This window comes from Mastigoproctus giganteus, chromosome 6, assembly GCF_048544385.1.
Source record: "Mastigoproctus giganteus isolate SK-2022 chromosome 6, ASM4854438v1, whole genome shotgun sequence".
Lineage (NCBI taxonomy): Eukaryota > Metazoa > Arthropoda > Arachnida > Uropygi > Thelyphonidae > Mastigoproctus > Mastigoproctus giganteus.
In genome coordinates, this window is record NC_143580.1 from 118,682,674 (window position 1) to 118,699,578 (window position 16,905).

A 16,905-nucleotide genomic window follows, 5' to 3' on the forward strand; every position below is an offset into this window, starting at 1 on the left:
TTAAGGCTCTGAGAGGCATAAGCAAAATGATGGGGACAAAATTTACACGGTTATAAATGATTCTAGGACAAGGGGCTATAATTTCAAGTTACAGGGGGAGACTGGATTGCAGGAAGTTTTATTTTAGCCAGCAAGTTATAAATTACTGGAATAAGTTGCCTACATGGGTGGTAGAGGCTGACAGTTTTGGAAAATTCAAAGGTCAGCTGGATAATTACCTACGGCAGGAGGGAAACGCTTAGGTTGGCCATTTGCTTTTCTCTTATTTATTAATTATTATTATTATTTTTTATTTTCTTCTTCTTATTATTATTTTATTCTTATTTTATTTTATTTTTTTGTTGTTTATTTATTTTATTATTGTTATTATTATTTTTTTTTGGCTGGTGCAGCATAAGCCATAGGCTTCCTTCCACCATGTGGCCATTGCTAATACTAATACTAATTTTTGAGCTTTTGTGCTGGGGAAACCCTATTTTTATGTTGGATGTAATTTTTCAACATTTCCACTCATTTTGAATCCTCGCTGTTGACTTTGCTAGTCAAAAAATACAGGGAGTTCTCAATAAACTCCCTGTATTTTATTTTGTTGTGAAATCGCCATGTTCTGTGCTATTGAACTTTTGGAAAAATCTAGATTTCAAAGTTTTATTTCTATTGGATAGCACACCAGGCCATCCAAAAGATTTGTCATCCAAACGTCGAAGTTTTGTTCCTACCATCGCAGTTGTACTAGGTTAATACAGCTTCTTTCATTCAACCATTAGATCAAGGCATTATAACCACCTTTAAAACTCATTCCATCAGACAATTGTTACAATGGATTTTGGAAAAAAATTTATTTCAAATCTATTGAAGTAATGGAGGCATGGAAACATTTCTCAATTGTGGACTGTATCAGAATCATAGCTTTATTGCTGAAAGAAGTAAAACTGTCAGCGTTCAATGCATGGCCAGAGTTAGTTCATTCAGGAAATATGGTCGAACCGGCAGAAAAGGGAATCGGTGCGATAGTAGAGCTTGCTACGTCAGTAGGAGGGGGAAGGTTTTGATGATATGACTACTGAAGCCCTTGTGGGTAGCACAGTTGATAGAATCGCCCTTCTATCGAGTTCAAATCCCATCGATGACAGGAGGAATTTTTATGGGTCTTTTCAACATGGCCGAATTAGTCGGGCTCAGGCGAGGGTAGCATGGTTTTTTCTTCCAGAATCTCGGGATTTTCATTCAGCAAAACAGAAAATCGACCTCAGTGTGCAAGCAATTTATAGACAATACACACAGAGTAACATGGCCTTAGTTGCCTATACTCCTAAAAAAATTTAAAAAAAGATATGATTACTGAAGATGTTCAAGAATTATTGGAAGAAAAAGAGACTGGCAATGCGGATTTGGTGGAAATAGCATCAGAGTTAAAACCAAATCAATTCAGAGGATGATAACGCAGATGAAAATTCTAAACTTCCAAATTTTACGTTAAAAAGCATACGGGAAGGCATCAAGTTACCCGAGCAATTAGAATCTTATTTTTTGAATGTCGATTCTTGAAGGAAATGAGCCGAAAGTTCAAAAGGGAGCTTCTTCAAAAAATGCTTAGTTCCATACGATGAAACTTGCAAAGATTTATCAAGCAAAAGCAAACAAACCCAGATTACTGATTTTTAAAGAGAGGATACAAGAAATCTAGAGTGGTGTATTTTTGTTAGTTTTGTTAACATTTTGTTAGTGAAATAGTGTATTTTTGTTGCCTTCTGGATCGCAACCCCCCCCTTTTTGTACTTTTTCTTTGTCCCGTATAACACTGTTTCGCACAACACGATATTTTATAGGAACTAACTACTGTGTTATATGAGGGTTATCTGTATATTAATGAAATCCATATTGTAGGATCAGTAAAATGATTATTTTGCAAGATTCTAATGTACCTGGGAAAGAGCAACAAAAAAAAAGGCATTCTTTTATAGAACTGACTCATGACCACCGCTCATGGTATTCTGCCTTGGGATTCTATTTTGGTGCATGCAAAATGGAGTTATGGCACCTACCAAGTATCAGTATTAAATATATCAAAAACTGGCTATTTTTACCATAGGTGCCCTAGTGCTTTGGTCCCTTCATGCATTGTACACATCTTGAGTTAGTCTTGGCAGAGTGTTTAATGCTCAGATTTCTCAATTTCAGGAACTAGCAAGCGAACCATGTGAACTTTTGTGGACAAGTGACAAGAGCGAATGCTGCTCATGACTGCTGTCTGGTTAGAAGCTGCTATGCAAGAAAGCAAGCTTATACCTATAGCATTTGGATGACATGTCATATTAAACTTATCAGTTTCTCATACTGTTTCCGCTTTATTGGCAATTCTATGGTCAAATTGTGACTTGGTTACAGACTAGTTTATATCTGCCATAGGCTTCTATATCAGTGATAATTTATGTGCATCCCATGCATTTTTCATCTTACCATGAGTCTTATTAGTTCACTGATATTCATTTAGTCCTAAGCCTGTAACTGTATCTCTTAATTGTTATAAAAAGCCTAATAGCTTCTACAGTTACTTCTCCAAATGCTTCCCCTTCAGAATTTGCTGTTGGTAACATCATCAGATGGTCCTACTGTGTAGAATTTAAAAACTGTTTGAGACCACTGTAGTCACCCTTACTAAACTAAAAGCCCTTTCCATTATCCTTGACTGCAGGTATGTTTTTAAGTAAATCCCACATAGCACATTGTGGTCACTGCTATCAAGAGAGTCTTTTACTTGTAGATTCTTAAAATCTACAGGTAAAAGATAAATCATCTCCCACAGGCTCATATCTGGTGAGTATGGGCTTGGCACACACCCAGGGTCCTGAGCTGGATATCATCAACCCCAGGGGCTCACAATCGCTGCTGATAATCAGGCCAAGTGTATTACTTTTTCTTGTTGCCCCTCTCTCTAACAAGCTGTAGAAAATAGTCATCCAATAAATCCACAAAAGTCTTGTTAGTGTTTGAGTGACCAATCCACAATTTGTTGTCAGTATCTGAAAAGTTAAAATCCCCCATTATAAGGCATTTTGATTTCCTGGCCCATTCTATTTGTTTGTATATAGTGACAAATTTTAGTTACAAAATATAGTTACAAATTTTACTCATCACAGTGGCCTGTAGCACATTCCGGCTCTCATTCTGGTTTTTGCAGTGCATATGTCACACCAAATGGCTGAACATTGTACTCTCCATATCAAATTCTCCGTCCTTTATGCCTGACTGATACCATGTCTCTGTTATCCATACATTGTCCACATTTCATGACTTAACCAATATTTCAAATTCATTTAACTTATTTACTATGCTTCTAGCATTAGTGTACATACAAGTATACATACACCTGTTTGTATATACACATAACCCTAACACATACACATAACCCTAATACAACCTATGTATTTGCTTGTTCCTTGAGAATCCCCAACAGGCCTTGAAATCTCCCTTCCTTCCAGGCTGCTGTATGTTCCATTAGAAGCAATGCAAGAATCACTTACACTTCTGTCTGTATCCACTGTTAATCTATTAGTCTGTGTATGCTCCTGAGCTAGGATTTTTACCAACCCAACTAACACTGCCTCGATAGCATTGGCAAATATTCTTGCATCCCTTCGATTTAAGGATATCCTGTCCCTATAAAAACTCTCTCTCTCTTGTTAATAAGCACAACCCACACTGAGTAAAAATCTACTCAGTGAGCCTTGCACAGTCTTTCTATGCCCAAATTGATTGACCAGACTCACATTATGTACTCTCTTCTATTGTGTCTACCTGATTGTAGATTTTCAGTTTCAGTCCTAATCTGCAACTTTTTTTCCAGGTATTGCCCACTACTTCTTAATTAATTCCTCATCCACTACTCTTGATATCATTGGTATTACTGTGTACAACAGCATCATGTATTGTATCCTTAAAATATGATAGATGCACTCCAACATCATCAACTTTTGCCCAGGCATACATATCCTGGTATTTTTCCAGTTATTTAGTAAATCCAGAATCTATAAGTTCTGCATGTGCCAGTCAATTTTTTTTGTACGTGAAAACTGTACCTTAGTGCATTTATTGTGAATTAAATGCATTGCATCTGTCTTTAATGATGAAAGACCCTTCATGCTGAGAAGTGGAGACTCACGTGCAAGTGAAGCTGAGCCATATGAAATTAGCAATTTTGAAATTACAGATGACTGTTTATTAGAAAAAGTTGAGCATAAAGGTAGGTAAGCTCCTGGAGTTGATGGCACATACCCAGTAATTTTTAGGAAGGCTGCCAGGAAGTGTAGTGGCAAATGATGCAAGAAAGCAAGCTTATACAGCATCAGCAAAAAAAAAAAAAAAAAAAAAAATTCCCATTTCACCTATTCATTCCCTCCAATAGTTTGTCTACTGTGTAGTTTTTCCTTGAATTTTTCCCATCAGCATTGAGCCCAATCCATTCAAAGCCTTAAACACCTCTGAGACAGATTTAGTAAAGGAATAGAGTCTAACCGTCAGGAACCGTTTGTTCCTGTGGCTACCGCATACATTCCTTACTATCCAGGCGTTACTGAGCATCTCGCTAGAGTTTTGCGGGGTTATAAAACACGCTGTGTGCAGCTTCCAGGGCGGAGGTTGCACACAGTGTTGTCCCAGGTAAAAGACCCAATAGCAAAGGACCTGAGTAGTGGAGTAGTATACAGGATAAAATGCCCGGATTGTGGGGAATGTTATGTGGGCGAGACAAAACGACGGCTCAAGGATCGTCTGGGGGAGCATGCAAATGCTATAAAAACCGCTGATTACAATAAGTCTGCTGTGGCCGAGCATTTTTGGGAGAAGCAGCATCAAATTTCCCCACAGGATGCGGTTATTGTGGATCGAGCGCATGGGTTCTGGAACCGTAAATGGCTCGAGAGTCTACGAATCTGTTCATCTGACCACAATATTATGAATAGGGACAGAGGTATGCATATGCATCCTCTGTTTGAAACTATCATCCTAAGTACGGATGAACGGTTTTGCTTAACACGTTCCCGAGCTATTTCCGCTTCCAGTTCAGACCATGCGCCGACTGCACCACGTGTATAGGTACAGTGAGCCTGTTATATATGGACGTGCTGCAGGAAGTTTTGTTACTGCTGAAGAAGGAGGCGGATGCCTCCGAAAGCTCCAGAGATTTTTATCGTTTTTATCGCTTTTAATCCGGTTTATTTTAGTGTATTTTATCTCAAGGATTTTATCACAGTTTTAATGTTTTATATGTATATAATTTAATTTAATATAATAGCAGTTTTTGTAAATATTTATTTATTTTATTTTAATATGTAAATATTTTAGTTACAGTAAATACTTACTCTTATGGTTGGTGTGTGATCTGATTTAATGCTAAAATATGAATTTTCCCAACCTCAGAGGCCTTTTTCAGGATATTTATTTATTTACTTTTTTTCCTAGACAACAGCCATACGAGTAACTATAAGTAGTACTGCTGGACGCAGTTACCCTCTTCTTGTTATGATAAGGCAAGAAAGAAGTATCATGTCATTTCAAATTCCTCAAATTCTGGAGAGCAAGTATGCTTTATTTTATAAAATTAGTAATAACTGAAAAATATTACCATTTTTAATCTTAAAAATTTTTTTTTTTTTTGGTTTGTGACTGCTGTATAATGAGCTTTCTTTTTCTGGGAATGAAAAATAGAGCATTAACTAGTTTTTCCCAGTTTTTTTTCTCTTTTATTATTCTTTTAGGAAAGATTTATTTATGAAGATTTATTTTAGGGAAGATTTAGAGAAGATTTATTTTATGAAAAATAAATCTTCTCTAAACCTGTGGGGTGCAGTTTCTAGCACTTACTAGCTGTCTTTGTAATATCACTGTCTGGAAAGACATCTGCTAAGTGCTTCCTTATTATTATTTACTTATATAAAATTAACTTTAAAACAAAATTCTTTGAATTAGATCTGAATTTGAGTTACTAAAAATTTTTAGAAATTTAATTCTACTAGAATTTTTTATGAATTCCATAATAGTAACTAAGAGTTACTGTCTTTTCAGTTACTTAAGAAGTGATACAAAAATACCACGAAACATTTCACTCCATTATGTACATATTTCCAAATCAAAAATAAACATAATTAAACCAGCGTAGTTTATTACCTTAAGTGCATTATTACCTTCAAATAACAGTTTATCTATGCACCATGTTGCCCAAGGATTATCTAAGATTATATGGGTAGTTCTTCTCTATACTGAAACGACTAAAAAAACTTCATATAAACATTTGTCCAATTCTGAATGCTACAAAGCTGTGGCTGTTTCAATTTTAAAAACTGGATGGGAAGTTTTGAATGGTAAAAAGTAATAAATAAGAAATAAGCAGACACTTAGCATTGGCAAATGATGTAAGAAAGCAAGCTTATACAGCATCAGTGAAAAAAAGTAAAAAAAAAGTAAATTGCAGCCATTATCAACCCACTGCAGGATGGAAGCCTTCTCAACAATTCATGCTGAGGGAAATGGACCATAATCTGCCACGCTAGTCCAGTGCGGGTTGGCAGATCGACCGTATTTAGCAGTCAGGGGCTTGAGCCCCGGTCTACTTAAAGAGCGTGTGCCACTGCACTTCCGCTCCTGACCACTCGGCTACGGAGGCCTTGAAAAAAAGATACCTCCTATTTCACCTATTCCTTCCCTCTAGTAGTAGTTTGTCCGCTCCTGACCACTCGGCTACGGAGGCCTTGAAAAAAAGATACCTCCTATTTCACCTATTCCTTCCCTCTAGTAGTTTGTCTAGTTCTTACTTGAATTTATTTAAGCTTTCAACTTCCAAAACAACAGATGTAAGTTTGTTCCAGCAGTCAGCTGCCCCCACTGGCTAAAGGCAAACTTCCTCACATCTATTTTGCAACCGTTCTTCCTCAGTTTGAATTTGTACCCTCTTATATGGTCTGAACAAGAGGAAGAATACCATCATCATTGAGCTTGCTCAATCCATATAACGCCTTAAACACCTCAATCAGATTATGTTGCAGGTGCCTAGTCTTGAGACATTACAATTTGCAGAACTGAAGCCTTTCTTGGTAAGAGTACCTATTTGTCCCCCTGCACCAATCTTCTCTATACTCATTCCAGCAGCTTTACTTCCTTCATAAAATGAGACCTCCTTACCTGACCAATGCCTTGAATAATGGGATAATCACCTCTTAATCCTTGCTAGCAAAATCATGTATATTGTTGACAAAACTTCATGAACTGTCCTGGCAGCTTGTCTGCATTGCTTAGAGAATTTCTTATGTGACTGCCAATTAATCCCAGGCTTTTTCATTTTCCACCAACCTCAGTCTAATACCCCACAGTTGTTACGTTACTCTGGGATTACTGCTATTCATTTGTCATTTGTTATACTTCACAGTTGCTACCTCTGAGCTCATCTGCCCATCTTTTCTAGATCCTGTTGCAGTAGAGTACTGTCATTAACACCTGCCAACCTTTTTATTGTCTGAAAACTTGAATATTAGGCCTGATATATATACCTTCATCAATATCATTGATAAATACAGAAAACAACAATGGGCCTAGCACCAAACGCTGGGGGACTAGACTAATAATATTATTGGAGCCATGAAGAGCAATGTCCATTAATTACCACTCTCTGTTTCTCCCACTCAACCAACCCTTTAACTATAGCAGCAACTTGTCCTTAGTGCCACACTGCTCCAATTTGTGAAGCAGTCTTTTATATGCAATGGTATGAAAAGCTTTCGTGAAGTCCAAGTATATGATATCAGAATTATTTTTTGCATCGAGTTCCTTTGTGACCAAGGCGCATTATATAACCTTGCTGTTTTTGCACCACAAAAAATCAATCGAAACAGCCTTTGTGACCACATCACAAAGTATCCACTGAAATTGGTTAGACAAGATTTCCCCTTAAACTCATGCTGTGTCTGAAGTATACAGGGACAGGCCTTCCTGAGGGTGCAAGGAGTGCACTGCACCTGGGCGCCAATGTTCAAGTTGTGCCTGAAACTTACATTATTATCATTATTAGCCGTATGGTGCAAGGAAGCCTGAGGCTTATGCTGCACCAGCCAAAAAAAAATATTTCTGAATTACCGAGAGAGAGAGAGAGAGAGAGAGAGAGAGAGAGAGAGAGAGAGAGAGAGAGGAATAGCCAAGAAAAAGAATGATGATATACACATATAAAGAAAATTTTAAAGGGGGCCACCAACTTTCAATTGGCACCCGGGCACCACACGCCCTAGGAATGCCCCTAGAAGTATAATTGTGGCCTCATCTAAATGATCCTGCATTACTTCTTTTACCAGTGACTCCATTACTTTCTCTGGAATGGAAGTTAAACTAATAGATCTATAATTATTCGCGTCGCCTTTTGATCCCTCTTTATGAATTGGGGATACATTTGCACGTCTCTAGTCTGTTGTTACCTCCACCGAATTCAGGATGCTCTCATAATTATCGTTGAGGGTTTTCTTACTTCCTTTACTGCCCCTCTTAATATAATTGGATTAATTCCATCCACCTCAGGTGCCATTTTTATGTTTAACTTCAACAATTTCTCTTCCAGTTATTACAAAATCATATAGCTCCCTCTTAGAGTTTGATAAACTTCTAGCATCCCTTCCCTAAAGAATTCCTCATCAATGAATGTAGATACAAAATACTCGTTCAGTTTGTCAGCGAACTGAGCAGGATCATCTGCAGTCAAACCATTGATATCAAGTGGACCAGTCTGAGTCATCCCGTCCCTTTTAGTGTTTACATAAGTAAAGAGGTCTTTGCATTCTTCATCAAAGATTTCTCCTAATCTGCCTGTTTGCCTAATCTCCTTTGTGACTTGGTTACAGAATACTTTATATCTACTATACGTTTCTGTGTTGCCCTATAATTTATAATTAAGAGTTTAATTATATATATACATTTGAGTGAACTGTGGTTCAAGCTCACTTGACTGCTAAATATTAATAATGATAGTATTCATTATCAGAATAATTAATTGTAAACTCATTCAATCTGCATCTGGTGACTGTGCTGGTGTATAAACAAGAACTTTTAGTATTAATGTTTATAGTGGCAAATGATGCAAGAAAGCAAGCTTATACAGCATCATCCAGAAAAGGGGGGGGAAAAATCCAATTTCACGTATCTATGCCCTCCAATTGTGTTTAATTCTTCCTTAAATTTATTAAAACTATCTAATTCCACAACAATGAATGGAAGCTTGTTCCAGTAATCAGTCACCCATTGGCTGAAGGCAAACTTCCGCACATCTATTCTGCAATCATCCATCCTTAATTTGAATTTATGCCCTCTCGTGTTCACACTCTAAGAAAGATTCTGATCAGCATTGACTTTGCCTAAGCCAGTAATCCTTAAACACCTCAGGCGCCTCTGTAGCCAGGTGGGAAGGAGCAGCAGTGCATAGCACACGCTTCTTGATTAGACCGGGGTTCGAGCCCGTCACCACCAAATACGGAGGATGCGGAAAGGTCCTTCAGGGAATGACCACCGCATATCCCGGAGCAATATGGCCTTAGTTGCTAATGCTCCTAAAAACCAAATAACAATAACAATAAATAACTTAAACACCTCAATTTTTACTTGGTGTGAATGACAAATTTTATCTAGTATGAAACGAGAATAAGCGATTGTCTGCTTATTCTTGTTTATTATTTTTTTATTTTTTACCATTCAAAGTCTATAATAATTTTCTAAAATTCAAACAACTTGTCTAACTCAGAATAGGACATTTTTTTCTTTTTTTTTTTTTTTTTGTCTGTTTTGGCATGTTGAACTACCCTTATAATTTTGTCTGTGTAATTTATAATAAAGCTTTTGATCTGAATTTACTTCACTGTATGTTTAATTTAATTGTTCACACTTACACAGCATTGACTTTATGAAAGAAATGTGCTAAAGTTAAAACTGATGATTATATAAGAACTTTCTGTAAGCGTACAGGCAACTTGGTTTACGAATGTTCAATTTACGAACATTTGCTATAACGAAGTCATAATTCATTCAAAATTTCTTAAAGATAGAGTTCCTTATAAAACGAAATGCCAAACGTATAGTGAACATAATTGTAAGATTTAAATAAATAAACTTTTAAAAAATTTATTTATTTCAATAATTTTACTGAACTGTTCTTGGTTAATAAAATTAATCTAACCAGTAAAAAAAAACATTGGTTTACATGCCACGCTGCATAGAATGTTTAAACACTTTTAAATCAATTTCTGAGGGGTTGGCAATCTTTGAAGAAGACTATGCAAATATGAAGAATTGCAAAAATGAAAAGAGGCATTTATGACTGTCTAGCATGCTACAATGAGATTTTTGAAGAAAACTATGCAGTCTTCTATGAAAACATTTTTAAAAAGTGGAAAACCCAGCTGTTTCTTCATTATCAGATGCCCTTCCATCTACCTCATCTGCACCTAGTGTCACTTGTGGAAAATATTGAACTCTGATGAAGATATCAACGAGGAAAAGTTGAATACATATGTATGTACAGTACATATATTATGTTAGTACTCATTTTCTTTATTTCTATTTTGTAACTCTGTTTTTAATTAAAATTAACAAGTACAATATCTTGTTCTTTTATTATTTTTATTATATAATATCGGTGTAAATACACCATAGTTAACCCATAGATTTGAGCTACGATTGTAGCGTAGAAGGCATCGTTTTAATTGTATCTCATAATGTGGTTGCCTTCACAACAAGATAGCTACTGTTGAATTACTTCAAATAAATAATGCTTCTCTAGTAGAGAAGACTACTGTTCTTTATTTTCAGCGTACCACCACCCAGACCATCGTTTCGAAGCTTTTTGGCTTCGTCATCAGTGGGCGGGTAGGTAATACAACAAGCCATCTCAGTTGCGAAGTTATCTCCACATTATGAGAGATGCCAGAAGGGTGTGGTGTATTACCTACCCGCCCACTGATGACGAAGCCAAAAAGCTTCGAAACGATCGTCTGGGTGGTAGTACGCTGAAAATAAATAACAGTAGTCTTCTCTACTAGAGAAGCGCTATTTATTTGAAGTAATTCAATAGTAGCTATCTTGTTGTGAAGGCAACCACATTATGAGATACAATTAAAACGATGCCTTCTATGCTACAATCGTAGCTCCAATCTATGGGTTAACTATGGTGTATTTACACCGATATTATATAGTTAATTATCAAAACCCATAAGGATTATGCCTAGTGCATTTAATTTTCCAAATTATTTTTATTATTTTATTTTACATTACGTATAGTATATGGTAAACCATAATGCATACATACATTATAATAAAATGTATTGTATACACCATTCGGTGTTTAGTACATGGGTTTAATGCTTTAAAATGGCTGCTAACTTATACGATAACTATCATAAAAGCTAAGGAATGCAAGATACACATAACGAACAAAACTTAAATTATAGGAGAAACCTACCTTTTTAGTAGGACTGTTAATCTCTCAACACTCAATCGCTAATGATTATAATATGAACTTACCCCCCCATGCATAGTCATAAATAAATCAAATTAAAAGAGCTATTAATTAAAATAATCATGCCTTCAACTCTCATATCACATTAAGGGAATCGGAAAGAATTACGGAAAGACGGCAGCCACCAACCTCCAAAAAATCAACCAACATCACAGTACATGGGTTTAATGCTTTAAAATGGCTGCTAACTTATACGATAACTATCATAAAAGCTAAGGAATGCAAGATACACATAACGAACAAAACTTAAATTATAGGAGAAACTACCTTTTTAGTAGGACTGTTAATCTCTCAACACTCAATCGCTAATGATTATAATATGAACTTACCCCCCCCATGCATAGTCATAAATAAATCAAATTAAAAGAGCTATTAATTAAAATAATCATGCCTTCAACTCTCATATCACATTAAGGGAATCGGAAAGAATTACGGAAAGACGGCAGCCACCAACCTCCAAAAAATCAACCAACATCACATGCCACCATGAGAATTGAAAAACAATTTTCGGAAAAATCTAAAAAACGACTAAACAAATAAATATCCATTAATTCACACATAAATTAAATTTTTAAATGGTTTTTTTAAACGTCTGGATGAACAATAAATGTTTTCTATCCAAAGAATCAGAAAGCATTGTTTTAGCCCTACCAATAATCACTGAATGTGTACTATCCAAGGAATCAACAAATTCTTTTATGGAATAAAAATTTTTAGCATAAAATGATGCCACTTGTAACCATGTTCCCCCTCTTGCAAGAACAGGATCAGGCGAGAGAGGAAAAGTAGGTAGCATATTTTCATACGTTTCTGTTCTCAAAGTGCTTTTGACAAAACCTTTTTTATAAAAAGGTCTGGAGGCCTAATTTTAGAAAGAATGTAGAGTTGCTAGAACGAGTACAGAAAAGGGCAACAAGATTGGTGAGGAGAACAAAGGGGCTTATGAAGAAAGGCTTAAATTCTGCAAGTTGCAACATCTGGAGACTAGGCACTTGCGAGGTGATCTGATTGAGGTGTATAAGGCCTTGAATGGTTTGAGCAAGCTCAATGCTGACAGGATACTTCTGCTTGCTCAGCTTAAGACCCTGAGGAGGCATAGATTCAAATCGAGGAAAGACAGTTGTAGAATAAATGTGTGGAAGTTTTTGCCTTTAGCCAGTGGGTAGTTGATTGCTGAAACAACTTCCATCTGTTGCTGTGGAAGTTGATAGCTTAAATAAATTTAAGGCTGAACTAGACAAACATTTGGTGTGATTGGATGGGTGAAATGGGAAGAGGTTTTTTTTTTTTTTTTTTTTGGATGATGCTGTATAAGCTTGCTTTCTTGAATCATATGCCTCAATTAATTCTAATGCTAAAACAACAATGATCCCAACACTGAATCATGGGGGACTCAACTAATAACATTAGTCCACGAAGAGCTGTGTCCATTGATTAGCACTCCCTGTATTCTTGCCCTCAACCATCGTTTTATCCTTAGAAACAACTTTCCCTTAATGCCATACTGCTCCAATTTGTACAACAGTCTTTTATGTGCAGTAGTATCAAATTTTTCCTGAAAACCAAATATATGATATCAAAATTATATTTTTCATCTAGTTCCTTTGTGACCACATCATAGTATCAAATCAAATTGGTCAGGCAAGATTTCCTCTTAATTAACCCATGCTATGTCTCAGGTATAACTGCTCAGATAGCATGCCAGTGAATCCATTATTTTCCCACAACAGAAATTAAACTAACAGGTCTGTTAATTACTTGTGTCACCCTTTGATCCCCTTTGTGAATTGGTGATACATTTTCCAGTCCATGAGGACCTTCCCTGAATCTAGAGATGCTGTCATAGTCGTGGCTAAAGGTTTGCTTACTTCCTTTGCTGTCCCCTTTAATATAACTAGTTAGATCCCATTAATCTTAGGTGCATTTCTTATGTTTGTTTATCTTCAACAATTTCTCCTCCACCTTACTCTCAGTTATTACAAACTCCTTTAGCTTTCTGTTAGAGTTTGATATACTTCTGGGATTCATCTCCCTAAATAACTCTTTTCATCTGTGAATGTAGATGCAAAATACTCATTCAGCTTGTCACCTACCTTAGAAGAATCAACAGTCGAACATCAATATCAGGTGGACCAATCTGATTCATCCCCTTCCATCTAGAGTTTACACAAGTAAAGAAGTCTTTGCATCTTTTGCCAAAGATTTCTCGTAATCTTCCTTTACTTTTCTAACCTCCTTTGTGACTTGATTACAGACTAGCTTGTATCTACCATAGTCTTCCGTGTCTCTTGATAATTTATATGTATCCCATGCATTTTTCTTGTCTGTCGCGAGTCTCATTAGTTCATCTGACCTCCATTTAGGCCTAAACCTTGAAGAGTATTTCTTAGTTGGAACAAAATCCCTTGTAACTTCCAATATTGCTGCCTTGAATTTTTGCTAATGGTAACATCATAAGTTGGTTCTACTGTATAGAATTAAAAATAGAGTGGTAGTTACAAGGGAAGGGCTGGTGTTGGATAATGTTTTTAGGGGCTCTAAACTTTTTATTAACTGTAGGTATCACTCATCAGTCACTGGAGTTAGGAGCTGACAAATTCTCACAATTGATGAAATTACAAATGGGCAAATACTTAAAAATAATGGAGAAAGGGTAGGTTTGACTCTGGTTAATAAATGTAATTTTCAAAAAACAGAAATAGGAGAAATTAGTAATATAAATTATAATTTGACATCTATGCTTGCCTTACCAGTAATTTAAAAAAAGACTGCATCTATCCCAGTCCCTTCAACAAATTTCCCTTATTATCTACCCATGTGTCAGCTAGATTATAACTTTTTTGGATTTCTGGTTAATCAAGCATTTCCCAATACTGAAGTAGACACAGTATTGGGAACTTGATGCAGAGGAGGTTGATGCAGCATTGGGAATTTGATTCATTGGGGCTAGAAATTTGCTTCAGGAATGATATGATTGAAAGTTACTTATTTTTAATTTTATTTTCCTATTATTCTTAATTTTCCTTATTATTCTTAATTTTATTTTCTCTGGCAATTTTTTTATTTTATTTTTTTAATAAGGTAATATAGTAGCTTTGGGTTTATCAGTCCCTCCCAACATGAAATTGGCCCGAACTCATTTGTGTCTTTAGTTGACATCGGATTATATCCACTAAAAAACAGGTCAAATATGCACTACAATTTTAATTTTTTCATTTATTGCTTGTTTGTTACAATTAATTGAACTACTATTTCTTTGTATTCAACATGTTAATGTAATAAAACAGTTTATGAAAAATTTTAACATCTTTTTTTTAAAAGTTCTCTCTTTCAAACTCACACCTGGAATAATTTTTGTTACAATTGCAATAATATATTTCTCAAAGTGATCCATTGTAAATTTGTGGCATTTATCATCCAAGATCATTTTATATACAGAGGATGCCCTTATATTTCTATGGAAGTGACTGGGCTGTATTTAAAAATGTGAGCCATTGAAGCCTCTACTTGAAATGGAAATTCATTTCCTTTCCCAATTACAAATTCATCTATTTTCCTTAAAGTGTGCAGTTCTTTTCTAAAACATTATTGTAATTTCTTCTCCTATACCTCCAAGCATGGTTGAAATTTGAAATTCAGCTTTTTCCATCTCTCCAATTATGCTGCTCAAAGAAAATCCCCAGGTTTCAAAGTTTGGTTATACAACTAAGTAACCAGCTGAAATGGGTCTGGATGAACAATAAATGTTTTCTATCCAAAGAATCAGAAAGCATTGTTTTAGCCCTACCAATAATCACTGAATGTGTACTATCCAAGGAATCAACAAATTCTTTTATGGAATAAAAATTTTTAGCATAATATGATGCCACTTGTAACCATGTTCCCCCTCTTGCAAGAACAGGATCAGGCGAGAGAGGAAAAGTAGGTAGCATATTTTCATACGTTTCTGTTCTCAAAGTGCTTTTGACAAAACCTTTTTTATACCAGAACAGCATTTCCCAAACTTTTTAGTCGCAGAACGCTTTTCATCTCACAACGTATTCGCGGAACACTTACGAAACACAAGTTTAGCGGAAGCCAAAGAACTGTTTGTAATATTTTATTACATATAATGTTTGTAATACAAGTCTATTTGATTATCAGGAACATCATTATTTCCAACACATGTAAAGCTGAAATTCAAATAACTTTCATCATATTTTCGTTTTGGTCTTGTGTTAGTTGGTTCCCGTTTTCTCACTTTGGATTTTTGGGGAACAAAAGGCTGCAATTGTTCATTCTCACTTTGAAGTGTGACAATATTGTGTTCATTTTCATCAACCACAGTTGGCCTACTAGAAATACTTTGCTTCTCGTTTTAAAGTTACTTTTTTTTAAACTACAAATCTATGGTCACATATTTTAATAATATTTCGAAATACTAATAATTATAAAAAAAAATTATACAAGTGAGTGAGTTTAGTTATGATATCAGTTCGCTTTCTCCTCTCTTTCAACCCATGTACTCCTGGCTAAATCGCATACGAATTGCATATTAGATCACTATGTTGCTAGGGCCTTGAGGTTGTCACAGACATTCTCTCAGATATGCCAGACAAGCTGTACTTGCTACCTGGGAGTCTGAAACACTGATGGAACTGATATTAGGGGTGACACTCAAGTCAAGTGCACCCAATTTCGATGAAGTCCGGACGGTCTGTGACAGCCAGATCCTCTGCTTGCACCTTCACGATGGTGGGATTGTTAGTAATCCTGGGTATAACCTCTATACACAAGTACAAGGAGGGTGACCACCCAGGTATGAACCAACGTAAGCAGGGGTCAAGGTGTGGTGCCCACACCACATGGAGGAACGCCGCCCCTCTATGATACCAGGCAGTACTAGGTGGTAGATGACTCTCATCAACCGGTGCAATACCACCACTTTGCTTATTGGAGGCTTGAAGTGGTGGAACCCATGTTTAGTCTCTAGAGCTAAGTTCCGGTCAACCCTTCCCTATCTCTTCCATCATGCAGTATGATTGATGACTTTTGAGGTTATGATGAACATCGGTGTTCATCATAATGGCGTTCACAGGCCGGCAACTAGTTATTACACCGGAACGAACCTATTGGTAACTCTCTAGGAGGCTTCTGGATCAGCTAGTGTATAATCTTGCTACCTCTACTCTGCCAGATAGTGACTGGAGGTAGTCCGAGTAGTGTGTATGCGGGGAGCGTTGTCGAGGCCACGTTATGTTAAGGATCTGGGTATATTCTTACTACGTGTACGCCATATCCAAAAATTTCATTACTTCATACAGGATGTCCCACCCACTTTTTCTTATTATTGAATACACCACGAATTGTGAAACTAATAGAGCAAG

General features: G+C 36.2%; 1 protein-coding gene across 1 annotated transcript in view; it reads left to right on the forward strand.

Moving 5' to 3' along the window:
- LOC150084533 (SID1 transmembrane family member 1-like) overlaps positions 1-16,905 on the forward strand; it is a 254,140-nt gene that overhangs the window by 1,860 nt on the left and 235,375 nt on the right. Inside the window, exon 2 of the mRNA XM_090376277.1 lies at positions 5,461-5,579. Within this exon, the coding sequence (XP_090232403.1) occupies positions 5,461-5,579 (119 nt within the window). The remainder of the gene's footprint in view (positions 1-5,460; positions 5,580-16,905) is intronic.